The sequence below is a fragment of the Triplophysa dalaica genome, chromosome 6 (assembly GCF_015846415.1).
Source record: "Triplophysa dalaica isolate WHDGS20190420 chromosome 6, ASM1584641v1, whole genome shotgun sequence".
NCBI classification, from domain to species: Eukaryota; Metazoa; Chordata; class Actinopteri; order Cypriniformes; family Nemacheilidae; genus Triplophysa; species Triplophysa dalaica.
This window is the reverse complement of record NC_079547.1, coordinates 20,793,523-20,818,254: the sequence shown is the minus strand read 5'-3', so window position 1 is coordinate 20,818,254 and position 24,732 is coordinate 20,793,523. Positions and strand designations below refer to the sequence as shown.

Genomic DNA, 24,732 nt, shown 5'->3' with positions numbered 1-24,732 from the left:
ATTATTCCAGTAGGATTTAATATCCCACCAATGTAATCCACCACATACCAGTAGCCAATGGTTTTAAAGGGATTTGTATTGGAAACTGTAATGGTGTCTACTGGTATACTGCATTCTATTGGTGGGATGTTAAATCCTACTGGAATAATGCCCAGAACACACTTTTGTAATGGATTTAATGAAAAAAGCTTTTGTATTGTAATGGTTTCCAGTGGAATTTTTTATGGTTTCTATTGGGTGCTATGTATTTCTCAGCAAGGTATCAACTGACCAATCAGAATCAAGTATTCTAAAGCGATCTCTTATAAAATGCGCTGTGATGTAAAACGTATAGCTGATGTTGTTTTAAGTTAGACATATTGTTGACGCTTCAGAATTGACTTTTCAAACTGTGTCTTTCTATGTTCTGTGTCAATATTGATTCTGTCGGTCAATGGAACCCTCACGGAAGAGTTGATGTGTCAGCCGTGTTGGGCCGTCCCAGTGGGTCTGTGTTACACAGAGGGTAAAGATACTCTGTTTGCAGCGTTCTGGTGTGTTGCTCCTCAGTGAGGCGGTTACAAGCCGTGTCAGAGGTGACATGAGTGAATGGGGACCCAGGGCCTCCTCCTTCAGGCTGGAAAACCCAGTGAAGGGCCAGTCGGGCAGAACGTTACCAGGGTCGGGGCTTTGTTTCAGGGTCACAGGCTACAAGGAGGAGAGGGATTCCTACACACTCGTGTCTAAGAAGCAGGCGAACAGAGAAAGGGATAGTGTTAGATTGTTATTCTGACTGGAAATCTATATAGAGATATAGCTATAGGAACTAATTAAAATTAACAATTTGAAAAAGAATTTGCAAAGATCCTGTAAACAGTTTTATTGATTTATTGTACAAATAAGTACTACAAAAATGTTTAGATACAACATAATGATTTTGGGTGCACAACATTGTATAATGGTAAAGGCCGTTTACACCAAAAATGATAACTACAGTGATAACTCTATTAGCATCCTTACCCATGAATGTTTTGTGGTATGTACCATGCTAACACATGAATATTTGAATATAGTACTTTGTCATATCATGGAGTAATATGGTTTTAGGACATGTACAATTATTAAAAAGTAATTCCATCCTACCATTGGTCATTGGATATTACAGTTTCCCCTCAGGCTGGGATTCTTTTTAATCCTTTTTCTGTTATTGGTTAGCATATTCCCTCTTTAATGGTGAAATACACAGCTCCCCTGTGTGCCCTCATTTCTGCCTGTCTACAAAATCTGACAATCCAACAGCCTGTGAATTAAAACTTTTGAATTTCTCACAATTGATTTTTATATAAAGAACAAAACTATGGGATGTAGGGCTGTCACAATATCAGATTTTCGCTTTAGAGGTATCACAACCAGAATAAACAGCTGTAACGATATTATCGCAATATCTTTGTAAATTCATCCTTCTTTATTTCTTTTTTTTTTCCTTTTATGGCCAAAATTTACACTTAAAATTTGAGTCTAGGTATAGTAGAGAGAGTGAGTTTATAACCATCTTTTGTTCTTGTGACAACGATATTGTCATATGTGTAGAATTAACACTGTATGTTAACATGAAAATCATGGATTTAAATACAGGTTATTGTCAATACTGGTATATTGTGACACACCTTAATAGGATGCCCAACATTTTTCAATTGAATAAAAGCTTTATAGACCGTTTAAGAAGACATAACAATGCTGGTCCACAATGGTTCAGAACTTCCAGTTTCAAATTTTTAGCATTGCACAAACATTTAACACAACCAACAGAACGAAATCAAAGTATTAAACAAATGTCTTTTAGATTAGATTACATATGTAAGATTTAAACAAAATAATACATAAAAAAACGGAAGTGTTCAAGTTTTGCTAGACCAATCCCAATTCTATTTTATAGATGCCTTTAATGTTAGTAAACATTGTGATGCGTTTTTGTGGGCGGAGCTTAGGTGGAGGCAGAAAGATCCCACTGACCGCATTACCAGGTAGCACATTTTGTTTGCTTTTTGACAATGACGAGAAAAAAATCTGATTAAATGTTAACATGTAAGGTCTAGAGCCACGAGTGTATTTGAAAAAGTTAACTTTAATGCAAGGAACCTGGCCGACCTGTACAATGGCTCCAGGGATGAACTGACAGGGGTTTGATGGAGTAATCAGTAATACGTTACGTTTCAAGTATTCAAGACAAAAGACTGAACACAACATTAAATTTAACATAAACAAGATGATTATTTGTTTTTGAAGCCTTATTAATGCTAAAATAAAGGCTTACATTATAGTCGCATGAACAGCCATGTTGGAAAATTTCACTCCCCTTTGTTTGAAGTGAGGTCCCGAAAAATCTTTGTTTGAAGGGCTATATGGCCCCTACCCCTCCAACCAAAAGAGAATCGAGAAAGTGTAGGGATAATGGGTAGAGATGGGATCGGCCCTTCATCTTGAAAGTGGTCTATTTAATTCTTGTAAAAAGCATTGTTCTAGAAGAAATTGGCTTCACTAGCGAGAATATGTGTATGTGTGCATACAACATTTACTTAAATTTGTTCATTATCAAACATTGTGTCACACAAATTCTTATTATCCCGTAAATTTCGTCATCATCTTTTGCTTATGTGAATTCCTGAAGCACTGATCCTATCAAAGCTGTCTGGGAATCAAAAATGAACAAATGGGAAATACTGTGTGTTGAGACGAGTATTGAGGGTAAAGCCCTGTAAGCTCTGAGATAAGAGAGATGGTTCACTCAAGGTCAAACACCCTGTTAGCAGTCACGCTAACATAGACTGTTGTGCTTTGTACATCGTAATGAGGTTTAGCTTCACATCAGCCTAACATTTTCCAGAACACTTGTACTGGATATTTTGTTTGGTCTGTGCCTGAAACAACACATTGTAAACACCAGCTTTTATGAGTGATATTTTCTCACACTAACAATTAAATACCAATTCAATTAAAGAGCTTTGGGATTTAGAACAATAATAGTCTTTGTTGTATTCTTCATTTTAAGTCACTTTGGATAAAATGGATGAAATCTAGAGTATATGAAAAATGTAAATATAATGCAAGGTCCATTTAAAGGTGCACTTTGTAACAATTTTGCAGTAAAATATCCAAAAGCCACTTAGCCAGTGTTATACATTTTGTTCATCTGAGTTATTACAATATCTCAAATGTTTCCAACTACTTGTAAATCGTGAGAAAATCGCCATTCTAAACAGTGACACGGGGCTGTGCAGTCGCCTATCAATGACGTCATATCTGCGTTCCCCTTTGTTACCGCCTTTACTGACGTAGAAACAACAGTGTCGTGGACAAATGCAGAAGTAGTTCGAGCAGTCACTTATTGGACCACAATTATTTGCAAGAATTATATAACGTTACCTCATCTGCTAACATGAGTTCTCGTCCCCTTCTGATTGATGGCCATCAGCGGTGGAGTTGAAGACTAGATACCATCATTCCACATCCCTTCACAGCGTCACCAAGCTGCGGCATTGTTGTTGTTTCGATCGTGCGACCTCTAGCGCATTTTTTACAAACTGCACCTTTAATGGCCTCTGTGAGATTTTTCACTTTGCCGAATCATTTAGTACAATATAAAAGTAATGTGGTAGTGTAGAACCACCAAAGTATTGTCAGGAATCAATTCTAATTTTGTTAATGCGACTTCAATACTGTTTAGTTTCATTGAAGTGTCTATTTTTAGAATCTCTGACCTCATGTGTCCTTGTTTCTCTGCACTCAAAGATTGCTTGAAACCTCTTGTTTCTCATTCCTTCCACCCTCATCAGCAGAATTCCGCTCTTAATTGTTGTGTCAATGTTTTTCCCCTGGAGCTCATACTCATTTCCTAATGTTAACAAACCGCACCCGCCGTCTTCCAGGGTGGCCTCGCCACTAAATTACTTCACTAAATAAGTCCCCCCCTTTGAGTTTGTGTAATGACCTTGATTAATTAGCAATAGAGCGCTTTCTTATTTATGTTCTTGTTTTTTGTAGTGTAGCTCTGACCCCAGAAAGCTTTATTCTGTTTTAACGGATGGTTTTAATGCTTTTACACTCTCGGTTTGCAATTTCAAGGAATTTGTGATCACGGTGTGGTTTAACTGTTTACGGTAGAGTAGATTTTATTTACAAGGTCTTGCGAAATGCAAGAGACGCTTGCATGTGTATCTGTGGCTATGATGCTCAGGGTTTGTGGGCGGTTGCCAAGGCATCTGCAATGGTTTGTTAAGGCATTCCGAGTGTTTGTTAGCATGTTGATATGTTTAAATTCTAACATTTTAAAATGGTAAAATCTTTACCAATCACCAACATTAGATATGAAATAACTATAAATATAAATGTTCTAATATCGGTTTTAACGTTTATGTTATGTTTGTTTGTTTCATCAGGTCAATGGCAAGGACCTATCCAAGGTGACACACGACCAGGCGGTGGAGGCCTTCCGCACTGCTAAAGAACCCATCATGGTACAGGTTCTACGTAGGGCACCCAGGCCCAAACCCGCATGCCCGAACGGAGACGCACAGCTAATGGACATCAGCACCCAGACGGATATCACCTTCCAACATATCATGGCCCTAAGCAAGATACCTGCCTCCTCCACACCTGTGGATGTCCTCGAGCAATACCTGATGCCAGAAGGGTGAGCTCAATAGACCAATCAGAATGCAGACTCAAGATCGTTTAGATAGCGGAGTTAGGGATTATGTTTGGTTCACCAGCACAACTAGACTTTAATATATTTGTTACACTGGCAAAGGTTTTGGCCCAGAGCACAACATCAAATAACACTGCATTTCCATTTTCCAAATAAATCAAGTATACATATATATCTACATGTATATATGTATGAAATGTATGAGAGAAGAACTATATAAATATTGTCTGAGCTCGATGACATACAGGAATAAAGTGTCTTTTGAACAAAAGGTGAAACAAATCATACAAGCACAACAGTGACCTGCCGTCCCTTATACATTAGGCTGAATTACATATAAGTAAGTCAGGGTTACTGAGGACTCATCATTTTCTCTTTTTTTACTTTTAATACTTAAAGATTTAGGTCCAGTGTTTTTCATATAATGTTTATCTGATTGGTTGAACCATTTTTCCGACCTTTGTGAAAGAACTGATATTCACACCTTATTATCAGTTATATCAGTTAAAGTATTTTCTAAATCTGAGTAGTCACAAGACCTGAAAAAGTGAATATACGTTATGCATTAAAATATGTTTGAAATGTATTATGAGACTTATTTTATAAAGGTTTGGGTGGGGTTCAGGCCTATGGAAGAAAAACCCTAGACTTATATTTATGCAATTAATATATTTTTTCAAATATTTTTCTCACCCACATAATAGTTTTTTTTTTAAAGAGAAATGATAATAACCATAGCACTTTTTTAAAATGTGATTTATCATAGATAAAGGACAAATATTAACCTTACAGGCTGCCTGTCATATATGTGGCTTGCAAATTGGTTAAAGTAAAACATTTGAGTGTTTTTACATCGTTTTTATGGGTGTATTGATTTTTTAAACCAAATGGTTGCCAGTTTCCATTTTAACTTATGGCTGGTTGTGACACTCTGATTTCTTGTGTTATTCATTGTTATAATTTATCCTTCCCCAATAAATGTATTTTAATTGTTGAGTTTTTTGCACACTTATATGTTAACAAAAATGACAAGTCGATTTATTTATAGCGTCTTTGAATTATGTTCAGTGTTAAAAACGTTACTGATGCCCTCGGGCTCTTACAGTCCTTTTATAAAACATTTTTTTATGGTGTGGTTTTATGTTTTGCAGACACTCTGCTGGTCATGAGTTCTTCGACCCCAATGATTTCCTAGAGGGCATGCAGCATGAGATAGAGAGAGAGGAGCTGGAATATGAGGTAATACACACATTCTTCCATTTCCCCATCCATACGCCGCAAAACAGGCATTGAGGTGTACATCAACCCCAGTGACGCCAGTCTTCTCCTGGCTAACCGTCTCCGGTCTTTGATTTGACCAACTGTACCCTCTCTAACCTCACAAAGAAGTGGTCAGGAGCGATATCGACTAGCCCAGTTCCCTCGAATAGATGCCAGATGCTGATATCATTATTTACCCCCTCATTGACTTGCATATCGGCGAGAGATGATAATTGGATGGGTTTGAATTAGAAGACCCGCTGACATGATGGATCTGATCGTGTACGTTTAAGCGTAGACGGATAAGGTTATAATTACAATGGCCGACGGAGAGTTATGAGGCCAAGTCCATAAAGCGATGAAGTTCGGTGACTTATGGCGGCAGATGCTTAGCACGCAGCACTTTCCACGACCTCTTGTATAGCCCCGAGGGCCTTCAGGAGCTGCCGTGGGGGGGTTAGTAGACAGAGATCAATGACTAGGATGGGACGGTTGTGAAAGCACAGACCAATGCAAGCCCCCTGCCTTGTTTACCCTGATTAATGTTGTCTTTTGCACTTCAAGGACAAAAGAAAATCTTCTTAGTCTCTCTTAGGTAGAAATACGCTAATCTTTGATTTTTGAAGTCCGTAGTTCAGTGCTGGGAGACGTACATGATCACGTTATGTTATACACAAACCAACTTGGGAAATTGTTGTGTATACGGACTTGAATTGAGCAAACTGATCTCATAGGAAAAATGTACCATTTAATTAAGCTGCAATTTCTAATCATTTCTTGTTTCTCTATTCAGGAAGTGGATTTGTACAGGACTAATATTCATGATAAGTTGGGGTTCACCGTGTGCTACAGAACCGATGATGAAGATGAGACCGGAATCTATGTCAGCGAGGTAAGGAAATGTGTCTGCCGTATGTTTTATGGTTTCATGAATTATTAGCCAATCAGATGCATTTCATTTGGCAGCTTTGCACTCACGCTCACAAATTTTCCTCATTGCGCAGATTGATCCCAACAGCATCGCTGCCAAAGACGGACGAATCCGTGAGGGCGATCGAATCATCCAGGTTTGTTTCATATCAGCCAGACACTAATTGATGTCATTTGTTATAATAATGAAGTCATATTTGTCCACCCCCATCCACAATTCAGATCAATGGCATTGAGATCCAGAATCGCGAGGAGGCCGTTGCTCTTTTAACCAGTGAAGAACACCCGAATGTCTGTCTCCTGTTGGCTCGGCCAGAGATACAGGTGAGGAAACCAAGCTACATATCACAGATGCTTCTTACTAACATTAAAGGACAGCTGATAGTATTTCCTGCTTATGTTGTTGTAGTTGGATGACGGATGGATGGATGATGACAGGAACGATTATCTAGATGACCTCCACATGGATATGTTGGAGCAGCAGCATCATCAGGCTATGCAGTTCACCGCAAGCATGCTTCAGCAGGTACGGCACATCCATCTAAATGTCAAACTCTGCCTGTCATAATGCAACAGGTGCAATTTCAATCATGATTTCAGTGTTCATCACTGAGCTGTTGCATCAAGTACTGCCTGGACTTCAGTTCAAAATAAAAAAGTATGGCTAGTTTAAAGCTGCAATCCTGAAACTTTAGTTGGGTTAAAAATCATCAAAATTAAAACCTCTCCCTGATTCGCAACAGTAAGCTTGTAAGAGTGATTCATGACATTTCTTGGAAAATGTAATTTTGACATCATTTGACATGAAGTAAAAATAGGTAAGCATATAAAGTACCTTCAGTTTTATATTTTAAATAAAGATGGCAATGTAGACACAAAAGTTATGGATCGCAGCTTGAAAATAAATAAAAAATACAGTTTTCTTAATGGTTGATATGCAGTAATAGATACTTATGATCAAATATTGTGAAAACTGATATGTAGATCAAGTTTTAAATTAAAACAAGCAAATCCAAAAGTAGTCTCACAGTTTTTATAAATATGAAAAATGAATATTGAACATTTATTTAACAACTCCATGTCAGCTTCTATGGCTATGTTCATGGCAAGAGACGGGTTTAACAATAAAAATAAAAAGGACGATTATTTCAGTTTTTAATCAATTATAACTAGAAATTAATTGAACTAATCACTAAATATAAAAACGATGATTAAAAATTAAACAAAATAAAAATGTATTGTTTGTTTTATATCAATATAATTAATATACTACTAACAAAATTATTAATAAAATAAATAAAATTACCTTTATAGACGTTTCAGCGGCAACAACATAATAATATGTGGCCCAAACTTATATTTAGGTAGAAATAGTCTATAACTGTTGAGTAGTTAATTTAATAAAATTAATATATGATAAAATATTGATATGAATTAATAATAATTATAATAATATACATTAAAAATAAAATAAATTGTTTTATTACTAGCCTCAGACCAAACACATACCTGAAGTTTACCTCAGCCCAGGTGCATGCGTCCGATGAAACGGTATATAAATATCAGTTATTATTATTTTTACAAACATTTAAAACCCAATAGTCATTAAAGCAAAAGCTTGAACATCTGTAAAACTAAAAACATACCGGAAGTAATCAGTCCATAATCTGAAGGATGTGTAAGGAGAAGTATTTAAAATCAGAGTAAATGACATTTCACTCTTGTTTTTCACCACAGAAAAAACATGAAGAAGATGGAGGTACAACAGATAGCGCAACGCTTCTATCCCACCACCATGAGAAGGACAGCGGACTGGGCCGCACGGACGACAGCACTCGGAATGACGAGAGCTCTGAGCAGGAGAACTTGGCAGATGACCAGACCAGCGCCTCCACCACGCTAGGCAGCCGACGCAGACTCGCTTATAGTCAGGACACCCTGGGCAGCGGTGACTTACCTTTCAGCAGCGAGTCCTTCATCTCCGCTGACTACCCGGATGCTGACTTCCTAGGTGACTTTCCTGCGGACGAGTGTGAGCGATTTCGCGAGTTGCTGGAGCTCAAGTGCCAGGTGCAGAGCAGCAGAAGCCCGCAGCAGAGTTTGTTTTGGCCTGCTGGGGGCGTGGCTAGCGGGGGAGAGGAAGGCGTGGACAAAGAACTGGAGCTTCTGAACGAGGAGCTTCGCACTATCGAGCTGGAGTGCCTGAGCATAGTAAGAGCGCACCGTATGCAACAGCTGCGAGAGCAGTGCCGCGAACAGTCCTGGATGCTGCACAACAGCGGGTTCCGCAACTACAACACCAGCGTGGACGCCAGACGCCATGAGCTGGCCGACATTAGCGAACTCCCGGAGAAGTCGGATAAGGACAGCTCCAGCGCATACAATACTGGAGAAAGTTGCCGCAGCACCCCACTTACGCTAGAGCTCTCCCCCGATAACTCCCTGCGGCGTGGAACCGAAAACCAGCCGGAAGCAGGAGCGAGTAGCGCCGCCAACAGAATTTTAAAGCCCCTACTGTCACCCGTCCAAGAGGCGTGCAGCCCCAGCAGGAGTACTCGCTCAACTCCGACGAAAGAGTTCGATGCTTCAAGCCAGCCTGAAATCAAAGAACGCAAACCGAGCCGCCATTCACCCTACAAGCACGCCCACATCCCAGCACACGCCCAACACTACCAGAGCTACATGCAACTCATCCAACAAAAGTCAGTGGAGTACGCCCATAGCCAGATGAGTTTGGCGAGCATGTGCCGGGACCCTGTCGCGTCGGCCGACTTGGGACCCAAGATGGAATGGAAGGTCAAGATCCGCAGTGACGGGACGCGTTACATCACCAAGCGTCCTATCCGGGACAAGCTCCTAAAAGAGCGGGCCCTACGGATCCGAGAGGAGCGCAGCGGAATGACCACGGACGACGATGCCGTCAGCGAATTGAAAATGGGCCGCTACTGGAGTAAGGAGGAGCGCAAGCAGCACGCCGTCAGGGCCAAAGAGCAGCGTCAAAGGAGGGAATTCATGAAGCAGAGTCGTATGGACTGTCTTAAGGAGCAAGGTGGAATCATAGATGATAAGAAGGAAGTGAACATCATTGAACTGAGTAACAAAAAGATGATGAAAAAGCGGAATAAGAAAATCTTTGACAACTGGATGACCATCCAAGAACTGTTGACCCACGGTGCAAAGTCTCCCGATGGGACGCGGGTGTACAACTCGCTATTGTCGGTGACAACGGTGTAGGGATGCGTCGTGGAACGTGATGTATATAAGACACTACCGATTGGGGTAGACAATCCTGCCTCGTTCAATGCGGCAACATTTGTAAATAGGAAATACGAACGTCTTGAAGGAACTTTGTCGTTCGCCAGAAGGTACAGTGGAGGATGAATAGGATGCTGGATTTGTTAAAGTGACTGGAAGCGTCTTTTCTTAATTTTCTTTTTTTTGGAGCTTGAGGTATTAAATATTCTATACAGGAAGTGAATCATAACCTTTCACGTTGTTTTAAAGGTAAACAGCTCAAGGACAGAGTGCCATGAACAACCATCAGCATTTTTTATTTTATTTTCCTTTTGTTCCAGCAAGTAAAGTTCAACAGTATTTTACTTTTTTATGCATACATATTGCTTATTAAAGTAATCCAAATATTTAGCTTCATGGTCATCGTAGAATTTTTGACTGGTGTTTTGTATGCTTTGCAGTTGTTTCGTGTTTTTTTTTTTTTACAAAACTAATGTCGTTTTACAGATTTACACAAGAGGTGCTGTTTTTCTCAAATCCATTCTTCAAACAGCCGCTGTATGTTCCATCTGTTACATTAGACGCGCATAAAAGTGAAACCATTTATTGAAATCTAATCTGTTTGTATTATTGTCTGTTTCTTTGTCTGTAGACAAAAAGCCTCTTGTATAGGTTTTAATTGTATGGCAGCAAGATAATACAGTTTAACAAATCATTAGTTAGAAACTCAATTTGATGTCTTGTACAATGAGAGAAATAATAAATTATTGTTTTATATTTGATGAGCTTTCAAAACGTTGTGGTACACTTTTTATTGACACCCCTTTTGAAGCCACAGCAATGCATTTCTTCAGAGAAACAAAAGGTTTAATAATAGTCTCTGCAGATATATATGTGTGTGTTTCTGTGGATGTCTATCGGGGGGTAGTGTGTGAGTGGGATCCACACTTCACTGACCACTCGACCCCAGGGCCACTGACCCAAGCGGGCCTCTGTTTCTGCTTATCTGTCCCCAGCTGTGTGTTACTCTGAAACATAGAGCTCAGGTCAGTGAACAGACCTCTGTCTCATTACAATCACACAGAAAGGTCTGCTATGCCACAGCTGCAGTCACTAGCTGTTTGTAGCACGCTGGGAGTCTTTTTGTGGCCTCAAAAAACCTGAATGCATTTTGTTGCGTTAGATGAAAAAGAAATATTAAACCAAGTGACATTATTGAACAAATGATGTTTGACCTTTTCTTAGGATCAACTTTACTTTAGTTTTGCAATTACTTTTTACCATCTGGACCCAATGTCTTTTTCAGTGGATGTATAAAGTCTGTTCCACTCAAATTCACACAGATGGGCAAAGTGATCACAAGAATAGTTTAACTCATTAAGATCGCGTAACACAGTCTCATATTAATGTTGAGTGACTATAAATTGAAGAGTATTTAGTTTGAGCAAGCACGTTTAAATGTGTAAAGAATTCACAATGACATGTTACCTGATGTTTAACTGTACATGACCCGCTGTGTTCGACAGCCAAAAATATGTAGATTAAACTCTTTTTAATTAAAGAAGATAAATTATTTGTTAACATTACTTGATGGATTAGTTAACATGAACTTACAATGAACTACATTTCTTTATTACACGGCTCGTTAGAATGCTTCATTCTGATTGGCCAGTCGGGACATTTGCAGGTTTCTTATCCCCACAACCTCTCAAAACACGGTAACCTGGATTCAGCAATTCATTTTGATAGGTTTTTTTGACAAATTAAAAGACAAATGTCTTTTAATTACATATTTGAACGTAGTTTCCTACCTTAAATCAGAAAGTAAAGGGATTTTCCTCGCGGAGGGTCTGCATTCTGTAAAAATGAGCTTGTAAAATATTTCAAATTCACATTTCATGTCCTGCTTTTTTCTCATTTGGCAGGAAGCCATGTAATAAGCGGGATCATATACAAGCAGCTGGCTGTTATCGCATAATAAGAACAATATATAAAAACAAATACAGAGTAAATATGAACAATTTGACATAAACTAACGTTAACAAAGATTAAAGGGGTGGTTCACTCAAAAATGAAAACTCTGTCATTATTTCCTCAACTCCTGTATGACTTTCTGTCTTCTGCAGAACACAAAAGAAGATATTTTGAAGAATGTAACTTGGGAACCGAACATTGGTACCCATTCACTTCTACTGTGTGGACACAATGGGCTCTTTCCGACCGGATAAGTTCAGGAACAAAGTTCCGAAACGAGTAAAGAGGGCTGTGCTATGCGGATCCCATTTGCACTGGCAAAAGGAGCTTTATAAAACGGTCAGTTCTGGTCCTTGATTCTGATTGGTTGAGCCGACTTCTAAGCTGTTATAAAATACCTGATTTATAACTACTGACGGCATTACATAGCCTAATGGATGGAATACACTACAAGACTTTTATAATCTGAAAGTTTTTTTGAACTAGACATCATACACTTGGAGACTTTTTGAAAGTTTCAGAAAGAAAGACATGAACTGATAACATCTGCTGACTGACACCAGTCCAGACTGAAAATCTGAGCAAAATCTGAGCTAAAGTCTTGCAGTGTATTTTAGCCTTTAAAATCACATTATTTTATGAAACCTTGCTAAGCATATGGAATAACCGTTTTATAAAAACAATAAGCCCCAAGAAGCAGTGGGTTACAGTGTATTTTATAACGGCTAAGGGCGGTTGGGCGGATTCCCTAAAACACCTTATCAGTTGTATTTAGCTGTTTTATTTTGGGTTGAACTATCACTTTCACAAGTGTTACCAAAAAACCGAAAATCAATATTTTGATAGTCTACAAAGAAGCTCTTATACTGTCACAAACAGTGTATGTTTATCTTTATGCAAACGCTAAGGGAATCACAAAAAATTGCGTAGGGGCTCGTCTTCTTTGGCTTGTGTGTAATTGATTGCTTTTGTTCTCATGAAGGAGGGCTGTTTGCGTGATTTATGTCGACGGAGACTTCTTCACACGCAGTCTTTTAACAGAAGATAACAGTGTCCCATGCAAAGGCAAACAAAACAGAAACAGCTGCAATGAATTCCGAGCCGTTCCCTTTCCAGGCCAGGAAGCGAGATTACTTTGATCAGACTCATCCGCTTTGTTTTTAAATTGGGAATGAATGAAGGTGGGCAGCGCATGGCCGTCCTCTGGTGTTACTTTCAGAGCTCCCCTCATTTGTCTAAATGCCACGGCGGAAGAAAAAGAGAGGCTTTAGAGTAAATCGGCTGTTGACCGATAAGACCACTGTTTGCGTCCTTGGCTCCTGTTCAGCTTTGTAAGAGAAAGTAAGTTGACAGGGATTTTATTGTTTAGAATATAAATGCATTTTTTGTGCTGTTGTAGAATTTGAGCCCACTGTATTGGATTTAGTGTGAAGCTTGGGTCATCTAAACAAGAGGACAAATAAAGCAATTGATTTCAGTTATGATTTTAGGTGACCTATACTGCTTATGAGATGGAATAGAAGACACTGAATCAGTCATAAATGTGTTAATATATATTGATGACTTTTAATGGCTCATCTTGTAATGGTTTTCTTTATGAGCAATATGCAATATGAGCCGTTGTCGATTTTCTTGTACAGATTTTTCTGTTGTGAAAATTTTCATGCAACCTATATGTTTTCCATAATTTTATTTTATTTCATTTATAAAGCTCTTTTCACAATTTTCATTGTTGCTAAGCAGCTTTACATACATTATAATACATTTTTATTATAAAAATTAAAGAGAATATACGGTATAGTGCTTGTCAATCGACGTCACGACGCGTTGAATGTTGTGCCATCTTGGGAGGATGGCTGCTAGTGTGTTCGATGCAGTATTTTGTTTTTCTTGTTTGATTAGGGAAGTATAACTATGGTAGGTTGGTCTTGTTGTGGTAAAAACTGCAATAGCATTACGCAGAGTCGTTCAGGAAAAGCCCATGATTCTTTCACTTTCGATTAAACCATATATAAAACAAAACAAGTAAAGCAAAACAACAATAGCAGCGCATTCTCTTTTAAGATAAATGGTCTCATTGCAAAATTTTCTCTATGCAATGCACACTGATGTCAGTGGATTGTCAGAAACTGTTAGTTATTCAATCGTAGTATATTTGATTTAGGTATATTATTATTTTAAATATTGTTAACAGGACTAGGAGAATAAATCAAAATATACCAAAACGTGCAGAATTTTTTTTCTTAAAATATGTTAAGGTGCATGTGTGTTGTTAAACCAAAGTTGTTAATATTTATGGATTAAAAAAAATCTGCAGTCTCCCAGTGAATAAACCAGTGGCAACGGTGGCAAGGAACCAAAACTCCCTTTTATGTGCATAAGAAAAAAAAAACTTGGGAGAGGTCAAAATCAACCGGGAGAGGTACAGAAACCTTTAATTTCAAGTGTGCCCTCTTTCAAACTTTCTGCCATTTAAAATGTAAAAAAAAATGGTTCATCCAGTCAGAGGTTTGAGTATTTATTTTTCTAACAAAATGAATATTGTGTTCATGATTCAATTAAATTATGACCTGTGGAGTTTTCCTACCATTTACCAAAAACCATAAACAAAGGCTGTTGTTTAGTTCTCACTGGCTATCTATCAGTTTTTCGCTCACATCTTTTGTAGAAAATTGTCACTTGTGTCTTTTTTAGAAACAAGGATTTTTAAGGGGTGGGGTGGGTCCAATGCAAAAGCTGCTGCAATTATTCTAGGATGTTGTAGGTGGTTGCCAGGGCATTGTATAAGGTTGCTAAGGTATTCTGGGCTCTTGGTTACTCGATTTGGGATGTGATCTCTTTTGGCAACCAAATAGCAATGGACAAAAAACATTTACAACACCTACTTCAATTGCCTAGCAACTCCCTGCGTTGTGGAAAAGATGTCTGGTTACGTTTGAAAGTAACAGTTCACCCAAAAATCTCAATTCTGTCATCATTTATTCACCCTTATGCTGCTCAAAACCTGTATTTGACTCTTTATACTGTTGAACACAGAAGAAGATATTTCGAAAAAATTTCTTTGTTGTTTGGTGTCCCTAAAATGAAAGTCAATTGGGTCCTCTTTTGTTTATTAACCAACGTTTTTCAATATGTCTTCTTTTGTTTTCTGCAGAGGAAAGTCAGGTTGGACTGACATGTGGGTGAGTAAATGATGACAGAACTATTCCTTTAAGAATATAAAGCAGCCTAGTCACAATAATGTTCTGCAGAATAGAATATGATTTAGTAGAGCTGTAATAGCTTAAATGTTGTTTTCACATTAAAACACAGGTTCTTTATTGTTCCCCAATGTGCAATTCAGGAAAAGATTAAAGTCAGAAAATATGCTATTTGTGCTTTTCTCAACACAAATGCAAGAATGGTCTTGACCCTGTGCATGACTGCAAACGAAATGTACCCCCACTAGACATCTGACCCTTGAACTTTAGGAAGACTTGTTAGGTTCAAAGGTCTACTAAGCTATGTTGTTTATGGCTCAGCATTGTAGTAACTCACAGCACTGTTTTCTCTTCAGTGTTACAGCGGGTCTCACTTCCCATCATTAACAAAGACTAGGATACAAAAAAGGGAATCCTTTTACTATTCCGGCTTAGACTAGATTGGACCAGATTAGATTCTAAGGCTCAAAATGATCTTGGTTTTAAAAAGACAATATCGTAACAAGGTTGTTAAGAGTTCTTGTTGACCAGCTTGAGCAGTGTAGCAAAGGTGGGTGACCAATAAATCAAAACAGCATGAAATGCCAGAAATACAATATAATGTAAACAACTATATGTCTTCAGAGGTGTATAAAGAACTCAAATAATGAAGCATGATATTTTTATTACCTAGAATGAGCTATTTCTATCTACATACACAGCGGGTACCCTTGCATGGAATTCGCCATGTTGTTTCTACAGTAGCCCTAAATGGACAAACTTCACTACAGAGCTGTATCATTAATACGATATCTCCTTCGGAAAAGAAAGGAAATGTGACAACATCTTTGTCCTGTTTCAGCCTCCGTAGTGCTTCGAAAGGGAGGGGTGGTGTGTGTCGTTGGTTGTAATTCGCAACCTCACCACTATATGGCCCTTAATTTCATACACTGGACCTTTAGCTTTTTTTATTGGTTAAATTGGCTTTCTGGATCACTTAACTCACTTAGCAGCTGAACCAGTTTTGCTGATCTAGATTTACCTTGTAATGGCTGATAATTGACAACTGACTTAATAGTGTAACTATAAATAGCATGATGTAGATATATAGACCATTGACTGTAAATACATGTTTCTACATCCACATTGCTTGGCCGCGATATAAGAACTGCCTTTTTGGCCCATTTCATCATTCCACACCTCAAGATCAATATCAAAATACTGACAGTGAGAACCAGGGGAAAACAAGTGCTGTGCAATATAAACATTACACTGAACAACCTGCTGCTCTGGTCAGTGGCAGCCTTGAGCAATGTTGTGTCAGAACTGTCACAGATGTGAAAAGCTCTCTGGTTTCTCCCAGTGTGCTAGTTTGTACAGCATCATTCCATTATTTTTACCCCGAAGGCATCGATCCAAGAACTGTCACTCTACTGAGAAACCAAACACCTCGGACTCGTAGCGTTTAATTTGCCTTCCTTTGTACTACTGTCAGAATGTTATTGTAGGTTTTGATGATATGTTTTGAAAATGATAATTATTTTCAAGCAGGTCAACAGGAAGATTGACAGTTCAATATTTTATTATGTTATTTTTCTCAAGGTTGTTTTCTCAAGAGTTTGCAGCTTTAAATGAAACAAAACATAAGGGGTGTCCCCTTCCAATAAATAAAGTTATTCTTAAAAATGCCTTTTGGTAAGAAGGTCTTTCACCCGGATAACAATGGCGTAAAGCATCTCATTGAATTTACTGCGCCCGCTTTTCTAGGTTATAGTTAAAGTGTGGTAGATTTACTGCCTTTGAGTGGGAAGCAGGAATTCTTTGGAATGTAGGATAAGATGAAGGTTTAGAACGCGTTGCTTGATAATTTTACGCTGGTTTATAATTGCAACAAGAGCCAAAGATGAGATTTATCCAGATTATTTCATTTATTTAGAAATGACGAAATAATGGACAATATATATTTGTTATTGTAAATGCATCATGTTTGAATGTTGAAAAAATTAACATAAGCATGCAAAGGGTTCATCAATAAAATAGTTACCAAGAAAGTATAATTTAAAAAATTGAGATTTATTTTTAACCTTATTATTTACGATTTAACTTTTGAAGATGAAGCATTTATAATTTGCCTAAAACAAGATAATATAACAATGCACATTTTATGAATTTGTTCATTTGTAATTTGTTAATAGTTTTTTTTATAAGTAGTCGGTTCAGCAAGCAGTGTTATGTTATGGTGGTCTGCCTCAGACTGCATGTATACCAACAGTGATGTAATCTTTACAAGTTGAGGTAGTTTTGGTTTATTGACCATCAGAACTGATAACAGCCCCCTCGGGAGGTGATGCAGTGCTGACATCGGACCCTGCAGTCCAACACGCCGTTTCAAAGACCGATGTAACGATTGCACGAGTCCTAAATCCTCCAGCTTTGTGACAAATAAGCCACTCGCTGTATTTACATGTTATTGATTTTATTGGTTTTCATGAGTCAGATCCTTATTAACAACCGACCTCTATTATGATAGCTGTGCAATAGCACATAGCTGTAATTGTGATTACATCACATAATAAGCTCTAAGTGACCAGCATGAGCCACTATGTACTTATGTTAGGAAAGTGATGGAGTGCTTTCAACAAGCTGACTGAATACATGATCGTGTACTGGAAATATCTGAACTAAACCAGTGCACATGCTTAGATAAGAAGTCAAGATCACTTGCCCTCTTGTGTACCTTGACTAAAGGTTTTAGTTCTGCATTGCAAACATATGATATCCATTTTTATTAATGATGACTGAATCTTGAGTTATACTTATTATGTTTGATTGGTTTATGGTCAATATAACAGCTTCGGAGAAAGTTATGAAACCATTTCAAAATTATTTTCAGTTTTTCTGAATTTACTATTCATAGGTATGTGTTTAGGTAAAATTATAATTTTTATTTCTTTCTGTGAACTACTACTAATATTTCTACCAAATTTCTAATAAAAATATTGATTTTATTTGCTTTGTTTGCAGAAAATGAGGACTGGAGAAACACGTCAAAATAACAGAAAAGATGAACTGTATTTTTTCAGACCTTCAAAATACTGCGAGAAGAAACATTTCTGACTTTTAAGAATTCAACACTAATATTTGTACATACATTTAAAGGTCCAGTGTGTCATTTTTGGAGTATCTATTGCCGGAAATGCAATATAATATACATAACTATATCAGAATGCTTACACAATGAAGCGTTATGTTTTTATTACCTTAGAATGAACTATTTCTATCTACATACACCGCAGGTCCCCTTGCATATAATTCGGCATGTTCTGTCAGCCGTCGTAATGTTTCAAACAGGAGGGGTGGACTCGAGGGGTTGGTTGCAATTTGCAATCTTCCCGCAATATTTCACTGACTGGATCTTTAAGAAAGAAATGTACAAATGATGTGATAACACCGTTTTAATGTGTCTTGCCATGCTGTCAGTCTTTCACATTGCTGTTGGATGACCTTGTCACTCCTTGATTTTGTTGAAATTCAGTTCAGATTAACCTGATGTTTTCTTTTTAAAGAGCATTAATTTACATTTACATTTAGTCATTTAGCAGACGTTTTTTTTTCAAAGCGAATTACAAAGAGTTTGAGAAGCAATAAAGCCATATGACATTGAGGAGCAATAATGCAATAGGTGCCAATACGAAGTTACTGGTTTTAACAAAAGCTACACCACTACATGTTAATATAAAATGGTATTCAAAGTTGCCCCAGAACTTTTTGTTTTCGTAAATTCTTCAAAATATCTTGTTTTGTGTTCAACAGAACTAAAAAATATACAATATTTATTTTCTACTATGGTAGTGGATGATGTCTTTGAACTGAAAATTGCAAACGTCCTTAAAAATATTTTTCTTGGTGTTCAACAGAATAAAGAAATGTTTAAAGGTTAGAGTAAATGATGACAGAATTTTTGGGCAAACTGTCCCTTCAAGCGGATTTGAAGTGAAGGTATTTGATAATTTTTTACATTTTTTAAGGGCGCTTTTCATCCTGAAGTCCTCAAATGCAAGCCTAAATCAATGAAATTTTGAAAGGGCTGTTTTTTGGTTAATAAGCATCATTAATATTATTTCTTGTGCTAGCATCAGGAATATTCTATTGTTAATCTTTAACTTATGATTTATGGTTTTGGAAGTTGTGTAAAACAAAATGTTTCTATTTTCCAAGTCTCCTCCCATAAAAAGAGATCTATTCAATATCTTTGATATTATTTCTCCTACATCATTAAGATCAAATGGTGAGCAACCTTTTCTTCTCCTGTGAAAAGATCCAGAAATCTCATGAATCCCAGAGTGTTTGGATGATGTCATAAACAGGGCTCAGTTTTTCAAAGCAAGCAATCAAAAGCAATATTATTAAGATTTTGAACATTTTCATCAAATTTTCAATTTTTCCATTCTACATTCATTGTACAGCCCACAGCATTTTCATTTGTTTCTATTTCATTTCAGAAGAAACATCTGAAATTAATTTGATGCGCAAATGAAACATGAACACAAAAACTTCCGCCACCTCTAAACAATAACCTTTTCCTCTGAGTCATTCCTCGGCTTCTAACTACGAATACACACACACCTGTTATATATCAGGTCTGAATTCACCCATATTGCCTCTTTATTAGTCTCCCATTTACACTTTTAACAGCCTCTTGCAAAAAGCAGAATTCTTTTTGAAAAATGGCTGCTAAAAGCCTATCAGTGTAGTGCACTAGGCCCTCGACTGCTATTAGTCTGAGAGGCTGAGGGTACATCTATAAATGGAGCAATGATGGAACAGCCTCCACAAGAGTCAATTAAAGCACTTCATTACACTGTAATACTGGAACAGAGGCCACAGGACCACCAACCCAGTAATGAGGCCAATCAATGTGTGTATTACTTTGAATTAGTCTACAGCACTCTGACGGAGAGAAAGCTGGATTTTAACAACACATAGATGGATGCTGCTCCTCGGACCATGATGAAACCTTTGACGCTTTATCAATTTGCAACATTTTAATGCATGTTTAATGTTATGGTAGACAATTAGAAGGCTAAACTACATTGGTATAAGATGCATATCATCGCCTTGGAATTATGAGGTTCTATAAGCATTCTGAGAAGTTTTAAGATTATGAGCTGGAAAGTTTTTAAATTCCACTTGATTTTGTAGATAAAACCCCAAAGGTCTAAAAATGTAACCCAAACGTATAGAAAAAAACAGTAAATAACAGTTTTGATAAATGTCAGATAAAACTTTATAATTCCAATATGTTGACAGAAAAATAGACATCAATTAGATTAAATGGAGAGCAAATAGAAACCTTTCTTTAGGTCTTCTGCAATATTTCTCACAAATGTCTCAGAAGAGATCTCAACGGTGTCATAAACTGAGCTCAGATTTGTCAATTCTGCAATCAGAAGTCAATTTTATTCAAGATTTGAGTATGAACTCTGACATTTCTCATTAAATTTGTGCAATTCGAGGCTATTTACCTGTACAATCTACCTTTATTTTACACGCTCTATACTCTTAATGTATTCTCCTGAGCCTTTCAGGAGAAACATCTTGTTAAGTTGAAACTAACACAGCTAAGAACTCTTACAATTTAGCTAAATAGCACAACTTAATCTCGGGGAATTCGTAAGTATTTTACAAGGTGGCTTTTTCGTATGCTTACTAAGTCATTTAAGGACATCTTAATGTATTCCCCAAAAAGATTTAACAGCGTTGACGTTTCAAATGTTCAACAAGAAGGTCATAAAAGCAGACAGAACGCTGGCAACAGGCTGCTTACATGTCAAACAGCCGTAGGCGGTTTTAAATAGAATTTTCAGTGCTGTATACAACGAATACACTAAAACTATGCAATGAATATTTAAAACAGTAGTCTGCTTCCAATCTTCGGTTATTTTGTCCTTTTAGCAGTCCTATTTTCACGATATTTATCAATATCACTAACAACCAACAGTTGCTTTATGGGACACATTCTATGTGATGTCAAAAACTAATGGGTTAAGACGGTTAATTAAGTCAAAATGTCATAATTGCTATCCTTGTCTTGGTATTATCCACCACTGTCATAAAAACATTTTTTATCACCTGTACAGTAATTGTATTTAGAGTATTATGATTTTACAGTAGCAACAGTAATTATAGTCATTATTTTATTATGATGGAAACTATGGTGACCATTGTACATACAGGCGTGTATATAATGGGATGGATCACCTAACTACCATATAAAAATCAAGCCAAGAAATGGGCTTGGCAGGCAATATGTTCCCTCACCTGTTTATGTGGCAGAAAACAGATGGGCCTAAAAGCAGATGTCGGATGCATTTTGCGATATGAAAGCGGTAATTTTCATGCTACTTCATCTCTCGCCAAGCTTCTGAAGAAATTTCAACTAGCACACGTGGGAAGATTTATGAGTTATTTTCCCATTTAATGATATACCTTTAGGTATTGAAAGCTCATGCATACGCAAGTACTCTGAAGAGCCGTCTGTGAACATGAAGATTGGGCCGAGACAAAACACAAAATTCTTTGATTCTAAATATTTTTCAGTAGACTTAATCTAAATTGTTCACCCTAAAATTTAAATGATTTCATCATTTCATCATTCACTCATCCTCATGTCATTTCAAACCTGTATGACTTTCTTCTGCAGGACACAAAAGAAGATATTTGTAAGAATGCCAGTAACCAAATAAGACTGGACCACATCGATACAAAACCACAGACATTTCAACAACAAAAATATTAAATTTTGGGTTACACAGTAGAAAGAGTCATATACAGGTTTTGAACCAATGGGGGTGATTAAATGATGACATCATTTCTATTCTTGGGTGAACTATCCCTTTAAGGTCCAAGCACAAAGCCAATGGTCAACCTTCCAGCTGGAATGAGCTTTCTTCAAAAAGGTTCACCAGATCTTCAGAGCTTTCCACTGTTTCAGCATTCACATCCTTAGTAGCAGCTCTTTAATCTGATGCCCATGTGGGAATTTCAGCAGAAGGTTGCATTGGACACGGTGCCATCAGCAGTTGAGCGGTCATCAAGTCTTCATGCCAGCCAGAGGAATAAAGAGGCGAGCAGCCCATATCTCCAGCCCTCTGGCTGTCAGTCCGTCTTTTCATCCTGAGGTGGGGTAAACCCATAATGCCTGAATGAGAGACCGAACACCACCCTCTATTGGATGATACAGAAATTGTGCACGGTGGGGCTTAGCCTCCACTCGAACCCGAGCTGTTCGTTTCAGCAATGAGAACGGTGACCTGACAATGAACTTCCAATCCAACCCTAGTCAATCCTTGTCTAAAACGTCTAAAGCTTCTAAAAAATTTGAAAACATTTGATCATGTGAATGAGGGGCAGAGGCTGTTTGCTGGACTGGTATGGAATGTAATGTACATTTTAAGTCTTTGTTTCTAGGTGAAGAATTTGATTAGGACAGTAAGTAATAACTTTAAACTTCAAAGAACTGAAGACAGCTTACAAACTGACGGTTAGTGACTCATGTTTCTTCCTCCTTTGAAATACCAGATCGCCATGACTAATTCACCACAACTCAATGTTCTGAACTTTCCAAAACTTCTGTCAGTCTTCTCTACGCCTCGGCCACTTTTAATACCTCCTCTGTTGGGAATAATGGGAAAATTCGACATGGCGCTTATTATGCAGGCCGTTGGTAATTGCGAATTATGAGTTGGAAATTGGTTGGACTGGTTATACAGAAAGAACGGAGAAGGTCTCATTGGGTTGAACCGAAGAAAACTTTAGGGCCTGACACCAGTGTTTACAACTTCTCAAATGTTTTAGAAACGTTGTTTAAGATGTAGTCTTTCTCACACAATCCTCTTCGCAGTATATTTTACACCATATGTCCAAACATTACATAAAAACAGATCACCCTGAAACCAATTTCATTTATGTTGAAAAGATTGAAATATGTAGATGAACATACCCGGTCATCAGCTGCCACACAGTGACAATGAAGTCTGACATCTGTCATTTATTTGAGCTTTGTAAATAGCAGGGTGCTTCTCAGTCAATTTGGAGTCAAAACAAAGGAGGAGGCATCATTTACAATAAACTCTCACGAGAATTTTTGACCATTTTACTAGGTGGCTAACTCATTTTTTGAACGTTTTAGTACGATTTACTTTTGCGCCAGTGATGTTAAGGTTTAGGGGAGGGGTTTCAATATTGCATTTGTTTATAATACACAATAAGCCACCTCATAAGAAGTTCTGAATTCCCTTAACAAATCGTCAACAGTTCTCACGTTGTCTTTGAATGGTCTCATCTGAAGTCTGGTTTTAAACCTCTTTAAACCTTTCAGATCATATTAGGGTGTAGATGGCCATTTCAACACTATTGGAGAAGAGCTTTGTGCCCCCAAATAAAGACTTGTAGACTTTATAATAATGAATATTAATGAAACCAAACCAAAAACTCTGTTATACAATGTTGGAACATCAATTCTTTTGGTTGGTGGTCATATTTTTCTGATGTTTGATATAAAAAAAACTTTTTCACCGCTATTTCACAAATGCCACAAAACCTTTGGCCTCAGATCCATCTTTGGGCCCCCATTTTGAGAACCACTGCACTAGACATTCAAATAAATTAAAATCCTATAACACCTTTTCTTCCTTTTGTTTTAAAATACATTCTGTGAAGCTTACCCTACAGCAATCAAATAAAATGGACATCTGCAACTTTGAAAATCAGAATTCAAATCAGACATTACGGTGGATTAAATTATCATAATATATACAATCATAGTATTATGTTTAATGTAAAAAAGAAATCAAAATTAAAAACGCAAAGCAGCTTTGTGACGCTTTTCTTTGATTTTAGGGTCAAATGTGACCTGGTTTCATGAGTTCAACCCATATTAATACATTTTAAATTCCAGATTGGACTCAATCGATGAAACTGTTATCTGTCAGCTGAACTGTGTAGAGTTCATCATTATTAATAAGCACTTCGGTTCCCGAGCTCGTGGATCAAATTACGATTCATTTATTTAAGACTTGTTCCATTCCTACGGGGGACAGGGTTATTTCCCAAGGGATGCGCGTTCAAAGCCGACAGTTAAATGTAACCTCCAGCTTCGCATCAGGGCAGGATTTAGACGATCCGCTTTTTATTTCCACTGAGACGGTTGGGTAAATTTCAACTCGGCTGAGGTACAGGAGTAACGCGTGCTCGTGCAACAGGTGAAAACGTTTTATCCTCTGGAAGAAAGTGCAGAAATCCCTGTTTCTCTGAGCCAATAGAAAAGTGTTAAGACATGTGACTGGCATAAATATGAAGGGAAACTTGTATTTGGGAAACGAAGCAGAAAATTTGAGGATTTGGACTTGAGAGCAAAGTGATTTGGGCATTCATTTGAGGACCATGATTATTAAAGGATTATGAACTGGC

General features: G+C 37.5%; 1 protein-coding gene across 1 annotated transcript in view; it reads left to right on the top strand.

Annotated features, from left to right (window-relative positions):
- The window catches only part of pdzrn3b (PDZ domain containing RING finger 3b), a 73,901-nt gene extending 63,011 nt beyond the window's left edge, over positions 1-10,890 (top strand). Inside the window, exons 4-10 of the mRNA XM_056751309.1 lie at positions 4,416-4,669; positions 5,836-5,923; positions 6,738-6,836; positions 6,949-7,011; positions 7,097-7,198; positions 7,284-7,400; positions 8,612-10,890. Of these exons, the coding sequence (XP_056607287.1) occupies positions 4,416-4,669; positions 5,836-5,923; positions 6,738-6,836; positions 6,949-7,011; positions 7,097-7,198; positions 7,284-7,400; positions 8,612-10,108 (2,220 nt within the window). The 3' untranslated portion in view covers positions 10,109-10,890. The remainder of the gene's footprint in view (positions 1-4,415; positions 4,670-5,835; positions 5,924-6,737; positions 6,837-6,948; positions 7,012-7,096; positions 7,199-7,283; positions 7,401-8,611) is intronic.
- The last annotated feature ends 13,842 nt before the right edge of the window (positions 10,891-24,732 follow it).